General features: G+C 39.0%; 1 protein-coding gene and 1 long non-coding RNA gene across 17 annotated transcripts in view; one reads left to right on the forward strand and one right to left on the reverse strand.

The window, feature by feature from the left end:
* The window catches only part of KCNMA1 (potassium calcium-activated channel subfamily M alpha 1), an 881172-nt gene that overhangs the window by 738066 nt on the left and 119049 nt on the right, over nucleotides 1–24057 (forward strand). For 12 of the 16 annotated variants that reach the window (XM_039482435.1, XM_039482436.1, XM_039482437.1 and 9 more), the window contains exons 17-18: nucleotides 9059–9145; nucleotides 16326–16402. In XM_039482435.1, the coding sequence (XP_039338369.1) occupies nucleotides 9059–9145; nucleotides 16326–16402 (164 nt within the window). Of the gene's footprint in view, nucleotides 1–9058; nucleotides 9146–16325; nucleotides 16403–20030; nucleotides 20040–24057 lie in introns of all 16 variants that reach the window. The other 4 variants (XM_039482447.1, XM_039482441.1, XM_039482442.1 and 1 more) reach the window with 1 other exon arrangement.
* The window catches only part of LOC120369297, a 35371-nt gene continuing 20463 nt past the window's right edge, over nucleotides 9150–24057 (reverse strand). The window contains exon 2 of the long non-coding RNA XR_005583044.1: nucleotides 9150–9371. This is a non-coding gene — a long non-coding RNA (uncharacterized LOC120369297). The remainder of the gene's footprint in view (nucleotides 9372–24057) is intronic.

A 24057-nucleotide genomic window follows, 5' to 3' on the forward strand; every position in this document is an offset into this window, starting at 1 on the left:
TGTTTCTATGATGCAGCCCCAAAGTTTATTTCTGAAATACTATTTCTTAAACTAGTTGCAGAAACGCATAATCTCCTGTGTTAAAAAAAATTAGTCCAAAGGGGCATGTAGAGAATCTGTCTGAGATCATGACAGAAAAAAAGTTATTGAATATACAGAAACCACATCAATGCAAATTGCAAAGACAGACACAAAATCCCCATCCTAATCCCTCAATGCCGTTTGGAGTTTTCCATTGTCCCCCCTCCCTTTTCTTTTTTTTCTTTCTACAAGAGTAAGCAAGAATGAAGGCCTAACCAACATTCTTCCCTCACGCACCCTGTGTTTTACTCCTCTGTTAAATATTCTCTTTGTCTCTCCATTTATTTGTCCTCATTCTCAGCAGAAAAACCTTTTTTTAATGTTATGGTCATTGAAGAATTTTAAATAAAGGGTTTTTTTGCTTTTGTTTTGGTGTCAGTTGATTTCTTATCAAAGTGTTTGATTTGCAATTTTTTTCTTGTCGTTTGCAGAAGCCGAAAGCGGTATGCCCTCTTCGTTACCTTTCCTTCCAACCTCAACCCTACCTTCACTCCTTCTAACTTCAGGACTAATTCCTTGCCAAGAACTCAGGAAGATAACACCTTTGTCTATCTTTCTCTCTATATATGTACATATATATATATATTCATGTGTCTATGTGTGTGTGTATATATATATATATATGCATATTTATATATGAGCCCCCAATTTCAAAGAGGAGAGAAAATAGAATAATTTTGTTTCTTTATTGGTTCTTGTGACTCATGCACTAACTTCTTTGCAGGAATTATAAAATTAAATATAAGCATCAGACTTTTATTTCGTCTTGGAACCATTGATGTATCCAATTATTACATTTGGAAATCAAACTCGGTCTGTTGTTCACCGTCCTTTTTTCTCTTTTTGTTAATTTGTTTTGTATTGTGACATGTCCTCTGTGTCTACTGGTCTTTGTGCTGCCATTTTATCTCCATATTCACAACCTTATTGATAGCATCTCTTCCCACAGAGTCTTTCTGTAAAATACATGTTTCACAATACAATACTTTGTGCTTTTGTAGTTTCGCCTCCTATTAACAATGACCAAATGCCTGAAGTTTTTTCCATTGCTGATCCAGATTAATTATAATACAGTACTCATTAAAGCTACCGTACTGTTCCAGTGAAGTACCTATAGGTAGTTTATGCTGTATGTTCACATTCATTTTATTACATGAGCTCATTTATTGAAACAACTCAAATGAAAGAGTTTGCTTCGTTTGTTTTTTCTTTGTGTTGGCATGTTTTGCATATTCTTCTAATAGCCACATTACAGGCCTCATCTCTAGCTTACATTCCATTTTGTTGTTTTTGGTTTGAATGAAATATACAAGGCGGGACCTACTGTGTCCCTGTTTTTTAACAATTTATCAAAGTCTGACTCTTTGTGGTGTCCTTTGGAGACTCCTCATTGTCAAGACATATTTCAGTTTCCTACTTAATCACATACTCCAACCTTAATTTCCACATTTGTTCTGTTGTGTGTGTTCTGTGTGTTGTGTTTATTTTCTTTATAGTCTTACTCTACTGTGTTTTTTGAGTCGATGTGTGAAAAGAGAGGTGGCTTCCTGTCAGTTTGGCATTGTTGATATGATCCAACTGCAGAGAAGTTACTGCAACACAGCATCTTCAAGGATCTGCAGTTGTTGCACCTCTACTTGGCTTCTTGCTTTTGAGTATATTTACCTTGTGGTGAAAGCATGCTGATTCTGTCATGTTGAGCAGTGTGAAAAAGTGTGGTACAAAGTGCAGTTGCTTGCTCCCAGAATAAAATACATTATGCTGCTGAGTTCATTTATTTCCATTGTATTCCTAGTCGATTCACATCTTAAACCAAAAACACTAATTGAACTATTTTACAGTGTATTAATTTCAGTGCAGTTATTGAACTAGTGCTAGCATATCCCTGGTAAAGTACCTTATGCATGCATAGCACACTTAGTAGTCATCCTTATTAAGAACTTAATTCTTGGGAGCAACATTTTGTGATTCTGTTTGCTTGTAGTAACTAAGCTTTCATATACTGTAGCATGTAATGTTGCAATGTCTCTTTTGCCTTGTATCCTTTTTAGTGTCATAATAGAATTTTCTATGTATAGCTATATGGAATTTGTACTCATGTCAGTCATAGAGCCCAGAAGAAAGAAGCAATGCCTATGAATTACAAGCGGTGTGCAGCTGGTATTCACACAGATCCCACACGCTGGTTTGTGCACCTACCCTCACACGTGCTTTCAAAATATATTCTGAAAAGCCATAATGGTTCAAATTAAATCTATAATTTATAGTTGTTTTCATGACATGGCACAATTAAAGAGGCCATTGCACTAATATTGTGCATTTCATCTGGGCACAGCATGAACCAGTCTAAAATGGTAGCTGTGTTTATATGTGTGATATCTATAGTCAATAACATCCCATTATCTCGTTTCAGTTAATATAAGTATTATAATATGACTATTATAATATATGACTGATGAATATATTAGAGTTACTATTTTAGTTGCATGGGGAATGGTACAGTACATCTACCACAAGGTTTAAACCAGAGTTGTCATGGCCTTTTGTCATTGATTTAGTTCAAAGTTTGCCATTTTTGCTTCATTGAGTTAAAAAATGGACCCATACTTTTAGACCAGGCTCAATGGCAGTTAGGAGCGTATCTGAAAAATATGAAGAGGAATACTGCTGGGTCAGAACGGGTCTTTTGGCATGGATCTCCATGAGTGTTGTGTTATTTATGTATGTGTACATATTACATGTTACATGGTGAGGTTAGATATTAGCAATTGGGGATTAAATTTTCAGAAGTTCATAAATCACTTAGAAGAACAAATCCTGTGTTCCAAAGCTCCTAAGTCACTTAGTGCTTTTGCAAATTTATCCTAATGAAAGTAAAACATATAGTGCTAATAACACTGTAGAATGAGACATAGTTTGGCTCATGCTGTGGGAGTTTCCCAACAAAACTTTACCAATGCACCTCCATTCTGACCTACATCGTCCCTTTGTCTTCTAGTCTTGGGGCTCCACACAAGGTTCCTGTTAAGGTGCCTTGCCTTGATATGCTGTCTTCTCTGCTATTTCCATCCTAGTTTCCATCTGCCAGTGCATCTTAAACTAATTCCTGTCCTGTGTCATCCCTGGTAATTGAGTTTGAGGTCTTTCCTGAACAAATTTGACAGTCACACCAGACTTTGAAGTAGCTTTGTGATATGGAACCATTGCCCAGTCTAGGGACCCAAACTTGTGTTCATTTGTGATCTGATCAGAGGTTGCACTTGGGCAAAAGGCCAACAAATTAAGGCACTATGACACATTCTTTTTCATAAATTCATTTTCAGTAACTATATGCAAACTAATGTATAGAACTCAGTAGGAATGCAGACAACAAATCTTATGGTTCACTTTTTCTATGAGTGAGACTGGACAGTAGCTGGACAGTATGAAAAGATGGAAAAAGTTTTCTCCTCCTTCTCATCTCAAATGTATGAACAACGTTTTTTGAATATATTCTAATAGCATAACAAAAAATTATCTCGTAGTAAGCTTTCTACCAAGTCAAGTAATTGAAAGAAACTATGCTCACCAAAAAGTGGCTGGTCACTTTTTCACAATGATAATTTGTAAACTGAAATTCGGGCCATCCCATACGCGGCGTAGATATCAGATGATGCAACAGTAGTAAAGATGAGCACCCCAAGAAAGTCTCACAGATAGTTATAAAAGCAGTACTGGATTTTGATGCCTATAGAGAAGGTATTTATACAGGTAACAATAACATCATGCAAACATACTGTATTTAATATTTTATGCAAACCACTGTATTGATACACTGTGTAACCAGTCCTATCCACGTAAAATGAGAGGTAATATATGCATGGCTCATGGTCTATTACTGTGACTCTGAGCTATTAGGATATTTTCTGGTGAGTGTCTGCTTAGATACTGGCAGTGGATGGTTTGTACATTTAAAACACCTGAACAGAAACAATGTGGTTCTCAATATCTTGGGAGTTCAATTAACACCCCAGAAGCTACTGTTGGATATCTCTTTCTCATGTAGGTTCTTGTAGACCACAACCAAGTCATGTCTTAACCTTCTCTTGGAAAAACTAAGTAGACTGAACTGTACACAGTATTCCCGTAATATTCTCACTACCCTATCTATCTCCCTCCTTGCTACTCTCCTGCTTGTACATCCCAGAATTGTTCTAGCCCTCTTAACTACTGCATCACACTGGCAGCTCATGCCCGCTTGTTACCTGCCATGACTCTAAATCCTTTAGAGAGTCACTGCATTCGAGGATATGCTTCCTCATCTTGTAAATGTGACCTACATTCTCTGTTGCTAGATGTTTGACCTTGCATTTGGCTATATTAAAATGCAGGTTATTCAAATGAACCCACTTTACCAAGTGACCCAGATTATACTAGAGCAAAAGTTTTCAAACTATGGTCTGTGGGCCACAGAGAGATTGCTTGTGGTCCATGGAGAATTGACTGGTCACATGGTACTCCCTCCTTCGCCCTATTTTCAACTGCTAAAATGCATTAAACTGCAGCTAAAAATATATTAAATACTTTTCTAATATTTGTTTTCTATGTAAAGATCCAACAACAGCTGCCACATGACCCACACATTTATGAATGGTAGGGCAGGTTGCCAATGAGAGAATCTTTGTATTGAGATGTGTTCCATGCTGTGAACAAAATTGAGATCCCCTATGCCAGAGGAATATACTCCTGAAAGTGAGGACTGCCAAAGGAGCTACATATCGAAAGTGTTCTAGCTAGCTACTCCTTCATTAGCACTGAAGCTAATCTAAACTGGAAATATAATAAAAGAGGGAAATTCGATTCCCTCTTTAAAAGTTCAAAATTATATGACGTTCGTTGTCTGATTTCATAGGTTGGTATTAGATTAAAAAAATGATCAAATGACTTTGTGATATCAGTGTATATTTGGAAAAATCAGGAGATGTTCATTTTTCATAGCATTGTTCCAATGCATGGCATACAATGCATTTCATAGTTTGTTCCATTCACTGCTATTCACTGTGTATAAAAAGCCTAGGGATACATAAAGGAGCTGTTGAGACTAGATGAAGTTCTGGTAGAAGTCCTCTTCTAGAGCCCCAAGTTTACTATACCACACCCTCTTCTCCTCTGTTGAGAAACAAAGTAATTCAAAAAGTAGGTATTATCGTTGGCTTGTTATTCAGATACATGTCACTGTGATGATAACTAAGTTATTGTGACATTCACAGGTTCTTTTTTCCAAGTCACTCAAAAATCTTTTACCCCTATACCTGCTTGAATCAATACTTAGCATCACTAGCCTGAGCTATATTTTGATAGCTTTTTGTAAGACAGCTGTCCCATCAGAAGTACCTTCTTTTAGTTGCTTTTATAAGCCATGCAAACTGGGTAGAATTTGCTTGTGAGTAGCTGATGCTTGTATTGCCTGTACATCAGAGTGTGAGAATAAAATCAAACCTGTGTGAGCCTCTGCCGTTATTTATTGTTAATAACACTGATAAGATAAATTTCTTTTTATTCCCATCACATACACAGTCACAAATCCTTATTTTGTGGTTAAGTACAAATACAAGATCTTCTGACAGATATGAAATCAATTCACGTGAGTTAGTATTATGCATATATATATTAAAGGTGAAACTGGAAATGCCACCTAAAGTTAAGTTTGCCTGGCACTTCCCATTATAAGACCCTATTTTCAGGTGCTTGTCACCTTGATAAATTTTTACTGTTCAGGAGAAAATTTTCCATAGTGGATGTCTGCCTCAGGCTGATCAATTAACTGACTCCCCATAAAAGGAAAAATATGTTCTTTTGCTCATTTAAAAACATTTTTAAAGCCATTTCATCTAGCATCTCCATGCTTTGGAACAAGGGCTTGACATTTGTCGTAGGGATTACTAATGTGTCAGGGATATACCTTTTTCTCTTTCTTTGAAAAAACACACAGATTTATTAACATTTGAAAAATCTATTTGCATATGGTCAGTAGAGATTTGTTACCGTTTGGCAGCTGAAATCTCAGATTATTCCACCTGCACTGAGCATGCTCCATCCCAGGACTGTCAGGGCTATCTAGGACTTTCCCTGAATTGCTTCTTTTGGCTTCTGTGGCTGCTTTGGCACTGGGTACCAGTATTGAGAGCAGGCAAAATGTAACTTTTGTGTTCTTATTGTCCCCCCTTCCCCACTGCTGGCATCCTGGCAGTTTGGAGGAGTAAGCAACCTGACTCAAATGCAGAGGGGCCAAGAATCTGATGTCGCAGGGAGGAGAGTCGCTTAGGACAAGGAACCTTGGGTGGGAAGGCTGGGACTGGAAATTAGGGGAGTCGGGGGAAGAATGAGTGGGACTGGCTGGGCAAGGAGACTGTGACTGAGATGAAGAGTGTGGGACTTAGAGACTGGGACCAGCTAGGTGAGGAGCCTGGGTGTAAGATGAGGAGTTAAGGGCAAAACTAAGACAAGGAGCTGTGAGGAATGGGAAAAGATAGGACATGGAGAGGCTTGAGAGGGTGGGCAGAATGGGTCAGGTTTGGGTGGGACAGGAGCAGCAAGGTCTGTGACCACAAGGGAAAACTCCCCTCCAGAATCTGGAATAGAACCCATGATTCCTGAGTCTCAACATTTTTTCTGTTAGCAAATATCTGTGAAACCCAACCACTGGCAAAGTATGTGTCTCATCCACCTCTAGTGGATGACAACTTACTGTTACTATCAGTTTCTCTGTTAGCTTGAGTAGCAGAGGTCTGTGCGGTAGTTCTAAACATTCCAGCCATGCAGGTGTCAATATGATTCCATGTAATGGAATTTCTGATTTTTTCAGTTTGCTTTTTTAAAACCTAGAAAATTGTATTAACCCCTCGGACCTCCCAAGTTAAAAAAAAAACAAAAAAACAACAACATTGAAGTTGCCAAATCAAGTACTCAGAAGTTAGGAAATGTCAGATTTAAGGTTGCTTTTGTATCTTTAATTGAGTCCCTTTGTGCACATGTATTATGATACGGTTTAATTACACACTATTTTCAGGACCTCTTGCCTCTTTCATTGCACAGGATGGACTGTATTTTAGGAACAAATTCGGGTTGTGTAGCAATGAAGGCTCTGTAGGATCCAAGCCTTGTTTGTTGCCAAAGTAGGAGTTGTGTCATGAATGAGGCAAGGGAGACTTTGTACAAAGTGCTATAAAATGCTAAGTACTCTGAAAAATCAGGCTGTTTAGGAAGTACTCAGGTACTATAGTGCTGAAAAACCCATGAGCCAATGAAAAACTCTGTATATAGAGCAGGGTTTCCTGCACAGGGCCACAGGTCAAGCAATAAGGATAAAAGAAACTATTGAATAGCTTTTTGTTCACTGAGCATCATACATCCTATGCAGTGAATGAGGGAGGAGTCCTGAGCTACAAATAATATATGATCATGACAATGAGGACTGTATCATAAAACATATGCACGAGGGGCTGAATTAAGGTTGCACAGGCAGCCTTAAATCTGACATTACCTGACTTCTAAATGTCGATTTTGCAAGTTTAATATTCTTGTCACATAGGACTTTTAATGTGTACGTGTGTGTGTGTGTATAGGTGCATATGGGCAGATGCACACACACAAGTACATACACATTCAGTATATAAAGTACAGCATATGAAAATGTTCTGTATTTAACAAAAACATTCTATACTTACCAGCATTATCCAACTCAACAATTTATCAGTAACAAAGACTATCTAAACATTTGATCCTGTATTTTCCCCCAAATAATAAGGCTACAAATCTTTAGCATTGCATGCACTTGCAATGTTAGCACCTAATGTCCATTCATATATACATCTTATCTATTGCTACGTTGGCATCTTTCCTAAAAGTCATTGTCTGATAAGCCTGCAAGCATCATAGTTTCTTTTAGTCCTTGTGTACTGTAAGTCTTGCATGTGTACTCATATTCCTCTTTAACTTTCAAAGATTAAACTTGACCAAAACAAAAAAAAAGTGAAACATTTGACGAGCTTTATGAAGTGTTTTGTCAAGTTAAGAGCTTAGTTATATTACACTTCAAAGTAAAACAAGATGAAAAATAAATAAATATGGCTACCTTATAATATTGCCTGAACCAAAAATACTCTGGTGCTAAACCTTTATGACAATACAGCAGATATTTTACACATAAGCTGAAGATCAACACACACCATGTTAACTTACAATTTCCTCCATCAAACTGAGTTGCAGTCACTCTGTTAGGGTGGCCGGATTATTTTGTTTTCTTCCAGGTGCTGCACAGCAATGTTTTTTTTAAAATGTTATATTCATTTTGTGTTTTCCTCAGCAATAGCGACTGGTTGTCTTGTACCATTCCCCTTGAGTGTATGTGTGTATTTATTATATTATGTACAATAATATAATATATACAGATAGGGGTCCCATTATTTCTCATTTCAAAAGAAATTGGCACAAGGATGTTTAAAATGGTTTCATTTGACAAATGACTCTTTGTACTGGTATCAAGTGGTGGTTTCCTTGGGGGAGCTCTTCCCTTTTCATCATATCATATGAACTTTTTCAACAGCCTGAATAATAGCACAAGAAAGCTAAACTGCTCCGCTTCATACATGGTTTTTCTGAGATGCTTTTTTTGCTTTGTTTTGGTAAAAATTGCTAATTATTTGATGGCTAGAACATAAGAAACTAGTGACTTAAGAACTGAAATGGTGATATGATTTTAAGGGAAGATACATGGTTGTTGCAAATTTAAGTTCTGTAATGATACCCATTGTTGATGTTTAAGCGGTGATCCGATTGGAAATGTGAAAGAAGAAAATGGCTTCAAATTTCCTTATAGCCTTTCCTGACTAGTGGGTCCCCTAGAATAAAACAAAAATAGAGCATTTTGGAGCACTCAACTAAAAGTGATATAAACTCATAGCTTTGTCTTTTTGTTTGTTTGTGTTTCATTGAGCAGTATATTAATCAATCCCGGAAACCACGTCAAGATTCAAGAAGGTACTTTAGGATTCTTCATTGCAAGTGATGCCAAAGAAGTGAAAAGGTAATTTGTTTATTGCATCTTTTTTAATTAAAAAAATGCAGCTTCTCCCTTGTTTTATTCTTTACATTTAGAGCTTCGCCTCAACTCCCATAGAAGTCAGCAGAAGGATTTGTATTTTTTCAGTGGGGGTTGAATTGCACCAAATGTACATGCCTCTCATTTTGGACTCTTTCCCATGGCAAAAAAACTTGAACTGAAATAAAATGAAATAATAATTTTGCAGCACCTATGAAAAAGAACCAAAGAGAGAAATGTTAAGTTTTTTTTTTGGTGGGGGGGATTAACTTCAAAAAACCCACTTTGAATATGGGCCAGATTATCTACTGTTGTAACATAATTGACCCTAGTAGAGTTATTTGAGCAGAGAATGGAGTCCCTAGGTTTGGCCTAAGGTTTAGGTGTTTAGAGAAATTATTTTATATAGGGACAGTTTCAGCAACCTCAACAAATATTTGTTGTGAGCAAACTGAGCAATATTCATTTAGCATTACATTGGCGGTATGACATCCCCTTGTTACTATTCTTTATCAGAACTATATATTGTGTAGGCACATAATAATTAATCAAACTAAAACAGAGCAGTACTTCCCATCCAATGCGGACTCCTTTACCTGTTTAGCAGACTAAGAACTTGGCTGTATCAGTGAGATTAGAGTTTGGAGTAATTCAAGCTACAGTTATACAAGAAAACTTTGGTCTCATGCCTAGCAGCCACCCAGGTGTGTCATTATTAGACCCCAGTGCACACCCAGTGTCTCGTGATTATGAAGTCTTTAGAAAGATAAAGCGATGTCAGAAAATAATGTCTAAGATAAAGAAATAAGTTTTTAAAACATTTTGAAGATAAATAGATTTTGATAAAGCTAAAAAAGTAATTTGTTGCCTGGTCGTCCCTCCCAAATGTGTTACTCCAAAATGAATAAAAAAGACACTCCAATATGCAAGAAACAGAGTTGGCTGCAATTTTTATTTTTTAAATCATGCTGAGCTTGAGATCAAGAATCAAATTGTTATCTCAGAACTGACCACCTTCTCCCTCCATAACCATTCCATCTTATAGGCCATGAAGACTTTCTTCCAAGGTGCAGCTGTGCCAATCCAAATAGTGGGAAGCTGTCTCCCAGAACCATCATCCCCTCTTCAGCCATATTGTGTTAGTCAATCCACAAGGGCAGGTCCCATATCTGTATACAGTACAGAGGTCTAACCACCTCTTCCTGCTCCTGCTCTTACCACAGATTCCTGGGTTCTTGCAGATACACCAGCTCTGATTCTGGCTCATAGATATCAGGCCAGCTTAGCTCCTGCTCCACTACAGGACCCCTTCCAGCCAGCTGCAACATGTCAGAATTATTATAAACGTTCCAACCTCCTGCTGCCTGCAAACAAAAATCCAATTCTGCCAAATGATACCTGTGGGTTCCATCAATGTCAAATGGTACCGAAGTGATGCACTGAGAGAGGTGAAAATCAGCCCTTAACTAAGCCTACTCTGTCAAAGAAGGAACATTCCTTTCCAACTCCAAAGCTAGCAGTCTCTGCAAGCCAGGGAATACTACCTACCCCCAGCAAAGTGAACCTACTTGCTCCTTCCCAAATAAACATTCCATAATAGCCAAGCCAGCCACAGAGGGAGAAGGGGCACCTCTTCTGGTCTCCCTCCCCTTGTAGCTGGCCTCTAATGGAATGTCTCCTAATTTGCATAGGTGCCAGTGAGAGTAGAATTAGGCTCTTTGAGTCTCCTTCCCTATCTATAAAATGAACAGAATAATACTGAGGTATCTCAAAGGGATGACATGTAGATTGCTTAATATTTGTTCAGTGCTATACTAGCGCTGCATATCCCAAGAGCTAAACTGTCGATTTAAGCCCCAGCCTGGCAAGAGGCACATGACTCCACAGGTGTTCACAGTTTCCTCATCTCCCTTACACCAAGTTTAGACTGAGGTAAGCATGTTGACATCAGTCTTGTTACCCCTCAAAAGGGCACTGCATGCATTCTCTCTGGTGTAACATGGTGGCCTGCCCTTGGGTTGGAGAGCCTGGAGCTAAGCCAAGCCTGATTACACCTGAGGGGAATCAAGCAATCCCACGCTAAAAGACAGCAGGAAGCTTCAGTAGGAGGGGGCTGAGAGAATGACTGAGCCTGACATTAAGAGGAAGAAAGCTGTCTAGACAGGGTCCTGGGAGACACCATGCCCAAGAAGCAGGGCAAAGTCTGACCGACAGACCCTTTGGGAGCAAGGGGCTGTGCCAAGCTGACATTGGGATAAAGACAAGTATGAGTTGTTCTGTTTTTAAAAGACTTAGTGTTATTTTGGCCTGCTGGGTGAGCGATGGACTGGGGCTGCAGCCTGTGTGTAGCTAGAAGTCTAACTAAGTAAGACTCCTTTTGGGGCTTGTTTGAACTTTTTGAACTGGAGGAGTTCTTAAAGGGTCCTGAAGAGGTGGAAACACAGGCAGGGTGCTGACGAGCAATCTCTGGCAAGAAGGGAGACACAGGAGGCAGCTGCCCCTGCTACAGCTGGCCCCTGCCCTTTCCCACCTCCAGCACTGCCTTTGTGAAAGCTATTACAGTGGGCACTAGCCTCAAGCAGCCTGTGAGCCCAGCAGGCAGTTCTTGTTCTTTCTCTTGCCTCTTTCCTTTTCCATGTGCACAAGGCTATTCACACGGTAGCACCAAGTCACTAATCTGTGTATTTACAAAGTGTTTTAGCCATGCAGTTCCATGAAGTTAATGGAGACCGCACAAGGAGAAACCTGGCATGGCCTTTTTGAAATGACAGAAGTTGAATAGTGAAGATATATTTAGAGTAAATTTACTCAGCACTTGTATATCAATTTCCATCCATGACAACAGCAAGTCGAAGCAGAAGCTCTGACTTGCCTTTTTCAGAAGCCTTTGGCCAGAAGTATGCAAGGTTGCTGCCTCTCTTCCCATATTCCCTAGCCATTCAGTACAAAGCAGATTTTTATCAGATGTGCTTCAGCTAACGTAGCCATTTATTAAAATTGCCAATTCCACCTTTGTAACTTGATGAATCAGAGTCAGAAAAAATGTTCCAAAATTGAGAGAAACTGAATCCCCCCTCTGTGAATTCTCTGCCTTTGTTTTCAAACAAGTGATGGATGCTTTAATGGGATCTGAATGGCAATAAAAAAGATTCTAGGAAAGTAAAAAACAGGACTTTTACCTAAGTACAATAAAACAAAAATAAACATATGTTATATACTTGTAGCTCAAATTAAATGTTTTTGTTTGTGTTATATGCTTTAAGAGATGTTGGCAAGTCTTTTAGGTTAGAACTATACCATATTGCAATGCATATTTAACACTGTTTATGCACCATAATTTGTAGTAGAGTAATTTCGTATATTGCTAAAACTATTATTTTTTATGTTTTTTTAAATAATAGGTACATATTACACACCTTTATGTTAAGGATTTATTGAAGAGAATAGCTGTATATAAAAGGTTGAGTGCTAATAATGTGTCATAGATACAATATGAGTGGTGTCTTTATCATTCTTTATCCACTTACATTTATCAACTTTATCTTTATCATTCTTTATCCACTTATTATGCATTATGGAAATCCATTTGTTTTAATTCTTTTATCAATATGGTAATTTCATTTTTAAAAGCATCTGAGTCACTTACTCTTGGTCTTGCACCTAGGGTATGCCTGCACTGCAATCTGCAGTGTGATTGGAGCATGGGTAGACATACCTAAGATAGCTTTCCTCATGCTAGCACATAGGTGTGGTGGGCTTCAGTGCAGTCTAGCAACATGGGTCCTTGGCATGCTTATACAGCCCCTGCTGAAGCTCATGCCTCTGTATCTGTGTTGCTGTTTTTAGCCATCTAGTGTGGGTATGTCTATCCAAACATCAATCACACCTCAGATTGCAGTGTAGACATGCCCAGAGAGTATCATGCTTAGTATATACTAGGGCCCTAGTTCTGCATTGGGATCTGGCAGAGTGGACCCCACACCTGTGCAAGTGTCCGTCTAAACTTGTACGGATTTGGGGAAGGGTCTGTGCTAAAGGATCCTGCTTCAGAAGTGGGATCTAGAGCTGGATTAAATGTTTAAAGGGGGAACTGCAAAAACTGGAGAGGAAATTTTGGCCAACAGAAATAGTAGGAAAATCCCACAGTCAGGAGAGAGGTGCCTCCCTGGAGTCCACGTGGTCCATAGAAGGGTATGTCTACACTACCCACCGGATCGGCAGGTAGTGATTGATCTATCGGGGATCGCTGTATCGCATCTCGTCTAGACGCAATACGTTGATCCCTGAACGCGCTCCCTGTTGACTCCAGAACTCCACCAGGCAAGAGGCAGAAGTGGAGTCACCGGGGGAGCGGCGGCCATCGATCCTGCGCTGCAAGGACGCGAAGTAAGTCAATCTAAGTCGATCTAAGATACGTCAACTTCAGCTACGCTATTCTCATAGCTGAAGTTGTGTATCTTAGATCGATCCCCGCCCCAGTGTAGACCAGGTCGAAGAGTAGAGACTGCCACTCCTGAGTTCCAATCCTATCTCTGACAGTGACTGGCGTGAATATATTATTTAACTAATCCCAATAGCAGGTTTAGAACTCAAGTCTCCTGATGGCTAGTGCCATGCTAATTCCACTAAACCCTGCTGCCTTCCTGGCAGGTCACTTAAACTCCCTGGACCAAATTCAGACGTTTGAACTAAATTAGTTTCAATTGTTTTGTGTAGATTAAATTCACAATTGTTTGAATTAGACCCTCTTATACTAGCCTGAATCCATGTACCTTCCCATTAAACTAATCACACCAGCTGTACAGATAGGTAAAGGAGTCTACAGACATGTCTACACTACAAGTTAAGTGGGGAGCCAGGAGCCCAGATGGCAGCCTGGCTCAGAGCAGGGAGCCAGGAGCACAGGCAGCAGCCCGGCTCAGAGCTGGGAGCCCGGGCAGCAGCCCATCTCAGAGCCAGAACTGGGAACACTAACTATGCAGTGTAGACCAGGCCTACATGGATATCAAACAGCAAGAAGAATGTATAAGTTTAAGTAGAGAGAGGACTACTTGTAGCTCTGATATAACTGCAAAATATTTTTGTGATTTAAAATTTAAAAGCCCACTGACCCTTTACTCAATACTCAAAATGAAGAAAAAAGTTTAATTTCTCTTTCATTGTATTTTTACCCCAGCTTTGTCTGAGCTTGGGGTTCCAATCTAAAGTATTTAAATATTCTCAATAGACTTCTAGCCAGGCCGTTAGCGGGAAGTAGTAGATGTGGCTCTCTGGCAAGGCTTCCAGCCCAGTTTTGTAGGCACAAGAGGTTTGGATGGTCTACAGAGAAGTAACCAAATATTGCGCCTGATATCTGAACCACATCTTTAGATATTGTCAGGTTCCCCATTCCTAATTAAAAACACCAGCCATAGGTCAAACCTGGAAAATATCCATTCACTCCATGTAGCCTGGCAGTTAAATCACAAGCCTGAGAGCTTGGACATATGTGACAGACTGGTTCTTTGACCTTGGACAAGTACCTTGATTTCTCTAACTTCAGTTCCCCATTTTGTACAGAGAGGATCATAACACCCTCCTTTAGGTAATGCCCTGCCATGGAGCACAGAAAAACACCCAGAAATAACTCTACAGGCCTTGTCACCGCTGCACATAGTGCTAGTCACTCCCTCTTTACTTGTGCTTCTGGAATCTGGAAGATGGATTATGTTTTTCCTTACATCAGGAAAGTACCATGCTCCCTGTGTCCTCACCCTTTCTATAACATCCCTGCACAATGTGAAACATTCATAAACCCTTGATATTTTTGTCTAAATGAATTAATAGCCCTTTCATTTACACTGGAACCAAGACTATATTCATCCATGTACCTGTGTATTTTTGTTGCTTATTTTTCTTTCCAGTACCCAAAGACTGTAGGTTCTTCTGTTCCCATGGCCTCTCCTATTTCTGGAACCTTCAGGCAACCTCAAGTGCACGAGCAGTATTACCTGCAAGACCTGTGGTGTGACCTCAAGTCACCCCTCATTTCCATCTGCCTGAATTTGTAGAGGGAAGTCTGGGTCAGAGGAGACAGGCAATGGGGGAAATTTGGCAGATGCTGAAGTGTGGTATGGCCCAGTTGTCATGCCAGCAAAAAGATGTGTATATTATAGCAGCCCAGATAGGCTCAGTTAGAGGCTAGCTGTGTGATCTTCATGAAATATACATGTGTCACAGCACTAGTGTGTGACATACTGATTTGACGGGCTTGTGAAATCTCCTGTGGGCAGTTTGATGTACGTTTGTTAAAACATAATTTTATTTTAATGATATGTAAAGTGTTATTGCACACTTATCCTTCCTCACTTACACTACATTCTGCATACTTCACCTAGCAATCTGCTCTTTGATACACAGTAACAGGCAATGTGTAAAAGCCTAAATAGACAGAGAGTTAGGTAGGTCATCTTGTGAATTACAATGTTTTGTTTGCTTAGGGATTTTTGCTGAGGGTTTATAATGCAGTCAACACTAGTGTGATTCTTCTCTAATTGAACCCTGATGGCAAACGAAAAGAAGTCTGAACCAAGAGGACAGTAGTCCCCATGTTTGTTCACTGCTTTTTAAGAACCTGATTTTCAGACACTGGCTTCCATTTTTACAGGTGCAAATAATAGCATGCATGATATTATTGACCACAATTTAGGTCACAATGACATTGAAATCACCAGTATGGAGGTCCAGTGGAGGCTAGACTGCAAACTTGGCCTTAAAACCTTAGCTGTCCTCAGAATTCACATGGCTCTGAATTCGTGACTTTCAGGTCAAGAACAATGAACTCATTTCATATGTGCCTTGACGATGAGACTCACTGGATGCTGCTTTCAAAGATGAAAGGCAAATGATCTGATCCACTATGTCATATTTATCAACCCTTCTCCTAATTATTTTTCAAATGAAAGTTTATGAAAAGAAGCACTAACTTGAATCATAGTCTTGTGTTTGAAATTAATGGTCTTGCAGCAAACATTTCCTCCTTTAAATGTCTAAACCTTTCTAAAGATTAAAGGAAATTAGTGCTGGCATGTTTCATTAATTTGGCAATGTAGCAGGAGGAAATGTGGGACTAATTTCATTTGTGTGGATTAAGAAATGTGTCAGTTTTTCCGTTCTGTCTCTGCAGGGCGTATTTTTACTGCAAGGCCTGTCATGATGACATCACAGATCCCAAAAGGATAAAAAAATGTGGCTGCAAACGGCGTAAGTAATATTTCTTCTCCCTCCCTTTTCCTCCCCCCTTCCCCTTCAGGAACTGCTCAGCCTTAAGGAATCTCTTTAAATGCATTTATGTGTTTTACACAGTGGTGCAGAAAGGGTAGGAAATAAATACATGGCAATGCAGTTAAATTTCATTTGTAATTCTGATGTGAATATTTTTTAAATTAAAATTTACACCACTCACTCACACCTGCAGCTTCATTAAAATGCCTGTTTGTGTCCAAAGTTAACAAAGTTCAGATAATTAAAGCAAGATGAATCTGTGCCCACGGCATTTATTTGTGGGCAGTGGGACATTCTGAGTCTGAGTAGATGAACAAACTTATCCACATGGGGCCAAATTCTGCCCTGACTTGCACCCTGTAAAAACCCATTACTTGCAATGGGCTTCCGTGAGGCTTAAGGGTAGAATTTGGGCCTTGTATAATATAATGTAACATGTAAAGTAAGCTAAGAAACAACACTGATCTATGTAACAATGCTGAAATAAAATATTATGATGAGTCCCATAGGCTCCATCCTGCTGTCATTCTGCAGAGGAAGTCCAAAAGTCGATGGGAGTTCTGTGCACAGAAGAAATGCTGGACTGGTCCCTTTAAATAGGACACAATTCTGCTTTCAGAGGTGTTCAGCAGACTTCAGTGTTTATCACCTGCTTTACCCAGGTTAATAGAACTGTGGTTGAGGTCAGCAGGAGACTTGTGAGTGCAGGGAGAGCAGAACATTGGAGTGGAGACCTGGTTTTGTTTTTTCTTTATATTTATGCAGGAATATATCTGGCTCTTTAGTTTTGGTGGACTTTCTGCAATCAGGTTACCCAAACCAAATGCCCACACAGTAGATTTGACCAATGAAATACTTGCTGTATAGATTTCAGATGTAGGCATGGGGATTCCTTCTCTTAATGGATATTTGAATATCATGTGTACACTTTACATGGTTTAGATGATATTCTGCCATTAAAAAGCACAAGACCCTGTTTAGAGTCACAAGAAAGGTGGGTAGGACTGTCTCAGCAGAGTCTGCCCATGCTTCTGCTCCTGCTACTTTTATGATTCCCAAAACACTGTGGCCTACTGATTGCTGTTGTCTCACTACAGTCTTGGCATTTGGAAGAAAGGGCTAGACTTGGACCTTCACACACACCAGGAAAAGGGTACTTCTACTCAAACCATACCAGAAAATGAAATTCTCTGTAGAGAAAAACAATACTACTAGTGTCCTTAAGGACAGCCTTCCTCTTCTCTCCCAAAAAAAGACATGATCAAGGAGAACAAGGTTTCTACATTGTTTCCTTAAGGTAGCATAATAGAGGCAGAGGAGCTGAGTCTTTAATGGAAAATGGGAGCCACAATAGTCACAGTGAATGGAAAGTTCGTGGAAATCAAAGATATGCATGGCTGATGTGGAAGGAACGCATGCATTTGCCTGACATATTGAAAAAAATTGTTTAAGAACAGCTTCTCATGTGAGAATGTGACTCTGGAACTGCTGCCAAGGTCAGTGAGACTGCTGAGTACGTTCTGGTCAGGCAAGTGAAAACTACCTGTGGGTTCCTGCAACTCACAAAGCTAATTTTTCCCCAAGATTTCCCAAAACACTAGGGAACTAACCAACACAGGGGAGCTGTTGTTGCCTCCCTGCCCTTTATGTATTTTTATTTCCCCCGTCCCACCTTTCATACCTGTAATACCATACCATGCTGTGCTCATGTGTGCAGGCTTCTATCAAATTCTCCAAGAGACTTGGTATCGTTTGGATTCAAGACCTACATAGATGGGCCACATTTAACTCAAATATATTGTACCATATGAACAAGCAACTACAATATAAAGGGCAGAAGCATGAAATGGAATAAAATGTTCAATTTTGGGAAGCCAGGGAGAAGAAAACTCCTTGGAAAAAGACCAACCAACACAGTATAAAACAGCAGTAAGGCCATGTCAGGGCTAGAATGACAGCCTCTGCATGTAGTACTAGGAAATGCTCCAAACGACATAGTCACACACATCAGTCTAATGCATTAAAGGGTGTTGGACAGATGTGGAATGAAATGATGGAGTTAGTGAGGCTGAAGAAGGAGCCTGTCAGAGCCACCGCACTGAGCACTGAACACCAAGGGGGTAATCTTCCAAGTCAGGTGAAGGGAAAAAAGGCAATGATGGCAAAGTCTAATATGTACTCAGAATATTTTCTTGGTTTGGTTTCTCGTTCTCTCTCTCTCTCTCTCTCTCTCTCTCACACACACACACACACACACACACACACACACACACTTTTCAAAACAGATAACAGCTTAAACAGCCGCATGTTCATAACTATTAACAATAATTCAGTAGCTTTGTTTTTAAAGTCCTGTCAATCAGTGAATGATATAAACCAAGATTTTCAAAGGTAACGGGGTGATTTGTGGTCAATCGATTTTTGGATGCCCAACTTTGAGACACCTTAAAAAGGTCTGATTTTTAGAGGGCAGATGCTCAGTAGTGTCTGCAAATCAAGTCCCTTGAAGGTGTCAGAACTTTGGCCCTCAAAATCACTAGTCACTTTCGAATATCTTAGCCATCATCTCCACATATATGGTGCCCAAATTGTTTGTCTTAAAAACACAATCTAGCTAAAACAAAGCAGAAATTACAACAAAACATTTCCATCTAAATTGTGGGGCTTGGCTGTCAATTTAATTTACAATGAAATTGTGAACAGTTCAGATGTATATTTTTTTTAATTAATGAGCAACATAATCAAAATTAGAGACAGTGGATTGCAGATGACATACAAAATGAAATGAAGGGATGAAGATAAAACTATCAGCGTGTACAGGTGAATGAAATGTGAAATACTGTCTTCTTTACATGGAAATCTTAATTATTATGGCATTAATTACATGCAGCTTCCTGGGACAGTTGAAAGCCATGTTCTTTAATAATGCATCTGAGGTTTCATGTCCCTTTAGATATTGTCTGAATATTAACTGTGGTATTGTCAGGGTCTATAAGTGAGCCTGACCTACATAGCCATTTGTCCAAACCTGTTAGGCCTAGTATTAATAATTCAACTAAGAACTATGCATCTCCAAGAGGCTAGGGATAATTAAAGTAACTATGCCTTCCTTTCACAGTTTTCAGCCATCCGTCCTTCTCCCTCCTCTCCTTACTGCCTGAATAATCTGTAAATATTCACATACATTGTCCAGAGAGAAATATAGAAATTCTATTCACAAACCATTGATAATTTTGTGGTATATTTAGCTTATGTTTTCAATTTCTTTCTTATTTAATTTCATTGTATTTTTTCAGCAAAGGGCCAAATGTATATATGTATATATTAAATGCAGCCACGCTGGGATGAAATCTCTAACCTGGATGATTCACACTTTCTGTTTCTTTCATTCTGTATAACAACTCTTGTCTAATTCTCTATACATTTTTTCCAGCCATTTTTTTGCTGCAAAGGGTGGGGGTTGAACCCCGGAAGGACAGATCGTGTGTACTTTGATGTTTTTAAAGGAATGTGTTGTAACCTGTGAAAATTGACAAATTTTTGATTTATTTTTCCTCTTGCTGCCTTGGAACACGGTCCCTACTATATTTTAACTGCACACTGATAGTGATCTATTGTGAGTAAAAACGGGTTCCCTGTAGCCCAGAGTGCGGTCCAACCTGTCTTTCTCTAGCAGAGAGTTTTTTTTGTTGTTTTGTTTACTAGTTTGGTTCTTTTCTTTAATATTTATGTTGCATGTAGCAGTGACGTCATACCCCCACCTTTCTCATCCTTTACACTCACACGGATCAGGGCGACGTTGAAGAAAATACAGCAGTTTCCTCCACCTCCCTCTTTCCTCCCCATTTTCTTCCCAATCTCATTTTTGAAGTCTTGACAATGGCATTTCCTTTAAATGACTTTGGACTTCTCATTACTTTTTAGGGATGCCAGTTAGGCTGGAGTAATTACCACTATAGCACTGTTTGCCTGGTTAAGTGGAATTCATTGTTGGGCTTGTATTCAAGGTTTTGGGCTTGTATCCTCTGCTGCTCAGCTTCATTTCATGACAGAAAGGGCATACAGCAATTCCCCACTGTCCCTTCCCTCCACCCCTAGCACCAAAAAAAAAAAAAAAAAAAGCCAGGCAATGAATTAATTGTGTGATCAACTTCTGATGCATAAACCTAAACCTATCCTTAACTGGAGACAAGTGACTCTACAGTGGTAATTATTTTCCCCCAGTCTATGAAATTTCCATTGCTGTAAAATTAATGATACATGTGTATGGCCCAATTATGCTTTTAGTAGCATAACTCTGAAGCTTATTACAGACCCAGTATGAACTTTATAGACCACACCGTCTGAATCTGAGCCACAGCATTGTTAATTCTACAGTATCTGTGGAGACCCTCAGTCATCGACCATTTCTTAGTGCACACATCGTCCTAGTAGTTAAAATAAATACAGCATTTGGGAGGTGGAGAACAGTTTACATTTGCACTGATTTGATGTACAGGCACTCCAAAGAAAATACATTGGGGAGGGGTGGGGTATAGCTACCATATTTACAGGATTATTCAGAGCTTCTCAGTATGACTAAACTGTTCCCCAACAGTTTCAGGGACCAGGATCAGATAGCTCAAGGGTATAATGTGCCACAGTGGTACCACGGGGAGTCCACTAACCACTCATTTTAACCATGGCTACTCCAAACCTGTGAGGTTACCTTTTTTTTGGTTACCATTCCCCCAAATGTTACTCTTGTTATTTTGTTTTAAGGTAGCAAAAGCTTCTGGCCTTCTTGTGCTAGGTGCTACACAGTCACATAGGAACACAAGGACCTAAAGAATCCAGGAAAGGCAGTACTTCTGGGAATAACATCACAATGTTAGGCAATCAGCATATCCAAATGCTGCAATGCCATTTATTGTTGGGAGATACATTGAGGGAATGAGAATGTACCACTCCACATAAGGTGCTGAACAACACAGTTGAAAGCACTAACTAGCTCAGGAGCCAAGTTCACCAACTTGTCTATTTGAGATGAATTTGAATAGTGATGGCAGAATTGACCACTTACATATTAACTATTTACAGTTCAGACAGATAAAACCTTCCACCTTGTTCTTGGACATAGATTTATAAGTGATTTTTACATGCATACTGCTTCCAGGATTAAGACCCAGAAATTTAGTACTCTGAATGAGGATTTTATTGCTGACATTAGTAACTCTGGGACCTAACCCAGCATCCTCAGGGTCTTGCCCTCATGTCAGCTAAAGGCAGTGATCTGATAGGCCTGCCTGGTTCCCCAGTCTCTGTTTGATTTTTAATTTCAGTTCCTATCCTCAGTAAATCAGGATTTGAAAGCAAATGTACAGTTCCTACTATAAAAATCTTTGGTCCAGTAGAGATCAATTAGCAGTATCAAGACTATTAAGACAAAAATAAATAGGTTTAAAAGTGAGATTATAATCAGAAGAGTGAGACTGTAAAAATGACAAAATGGGGGTTTTGTTTATTATTTCTTAGTTATTTCTATATCAAATTTGTCCATATTTTACAAGATAAGACTATTTTTCTTTCTTTGCACTCTGCACAAGCCATATAGGAGCTAGGATTCTATCTGTGTTCTTTCTGTAGTGTACATCATCACCACTAATAAAGATTCTGCAGTCAGAACTTAGATGACTATATAGATAATGATGCAAAAGCTACAATATGATCCTTCATTTTTGCAATTCCAAATTAGTTTGATTGCCATCTAACTACTAATATTACTGCCCACAATTCATACTCGGCATAATTATTCACAGACACAAAATTGTTCCAAGAAAAAGAGGGCTAGGCTGAGTCCGGCTTGGAAGACCAAAGCCACAGAGATATTGAAGAATCCATTTTTACATAGCCACTTTTCTGAGTATAATTCACCTCGAGCTGAAAGAGAAGATTTGAACATGATTTTTTTTTTAAATAAATATGCAACTTTGCCTTAGTTCTTCTAGTAGTTTCAGCCCCCTTAGAAATGAATGGAGGAAGTATTTAGAACACATTGGCTGAGTGTCCCCTGAAATATAATGAAGGAAGGGTCATGAAGATGTCTGAAAATAAAAATGAATTGGTCTATAAAAACATCATTAATTCAAAACATGCAAGTCTTTTCTAAAGTTACTGAAATACAGTAGAATGTGCAGATTGTCCACTCACTTCACCTGCTGCTCCTGCGGTTTTGGCTGAAGAACAAGAACACCCTGTGAATTTCAGGAAACAGCTAACAAATTGCCTATGACTGACATCACTTAAAGTCAGAAATTTGCAAAACTTGCAAAATAGCTTGCAGGCTGCATTTGGTGGTCTTGAAATTGCCCTGGAACACAGTGAGACGAAGGAGAGCTAGCTTTGCCTGTTGTGTTAAGAGAAAATCAATTGTCACCAGTTTGACATGCTGCTGTATTTTTAAGAAAACTGAAATTGTGCTGTGGGAAGCCCTTTCAATTTTTTAGACTGATGATGTTAACCAACATCACCAAAAGGCAATCAAATAAATATGGTCTTCCTTTAATGCTGCTAGTTGCTTTATACCATAATTTATTTGTAAACTTCCCCTTTGTTGTCATTTTACTTGCTGTGGATCATGAGAACTTGATGAATTGAAATGACATCATATCCATTTCAATTCTTAATGGTAGTTGGGTGCTTTTTTACTCACTGCCAATCAAGTGACCTCCAGTCCACATTGTACTTAACCAGCTGTTGTTTGATAGAGATCCACTAGATGTCCTCATAGATCTACTTTTTGTTACCATTGAGGTCCATGAGTAAAGCTACTGTTAGTGATGGGTGGAGCAATGAGATCAGGAAGACTGTATGGTAACATAAAACATACAAACAAAAAAAAAGCAATCAGCAGTGAAGAAGGGGTGCTTTGTCCTGCTTGCTCTAGACAAGGAACTGTTATTTGACAACTTATTTAAAGAACAATTGGCAATTTCCCTTGCTTTCTTTTGTGGCTGGAAATATTCCCCATTACTCTTTGTGAATTTTTAAATGACACCTCACTCAGATAATCCTAGGTACTTTCTTCTAGACGTTTTGACAGGGCTTGGGGGACTTTGTGATGAGCAAATGAGGTGTTGCCAGAGTGCTAGACACTCAGCTTTTTCCTCTAAAGTAAAAATGAAGAATGTCGGTCTGTTTTAAAAACTGCAACAAAAACATTTGTGCCAATTTTAAAATTATAAAATAAATGAAACCTGAGATTTGAAGTCTAAAATGTTGATAGTTTTGGAAATGTTTTTTCCAAATAGTTTAAAAATCTTGCCTTAGTTTCCTGCTCTTATCAAATAGTTTGTGTCAGTGGAACAGCTACATTTTGATTAATTAGAAGAAACCGAATTTCACTGGCTTGAATTCAGATACATAGGAGCACCCTTTGGGTTTTGTTTTGTTTTTGTTTTGTTTTGGGGGTGGGAGGGTAGGCCAAGAAGAGGGAGCTGCCATTCCCTTCTATCCATTTGTTTTTCAAGAACCTAAAATAGGAAATTAAGTTGTTCTATGTTCTGTTTTTATTTTCACCAGAACTGCAAATAACAGTTCCATTCTGCATCCTGATCATTTCTACAAGGGTATGGTAGAGAATGATTGGATTTTTA

Source organism: Mauremys reevesii, linkage group 7, assembly GCF_016161935.1.
Source record: "Mauremys reevesii isolate NIE-2019 linkage group 7, ASM1616193v1, whole genome shotgun sequence".
Lineage (NCBI taxonomy): Eukaryota > Metazoa > Chordata > Testudines > Geoemydidae > Mauremys > Mauremys reevesii.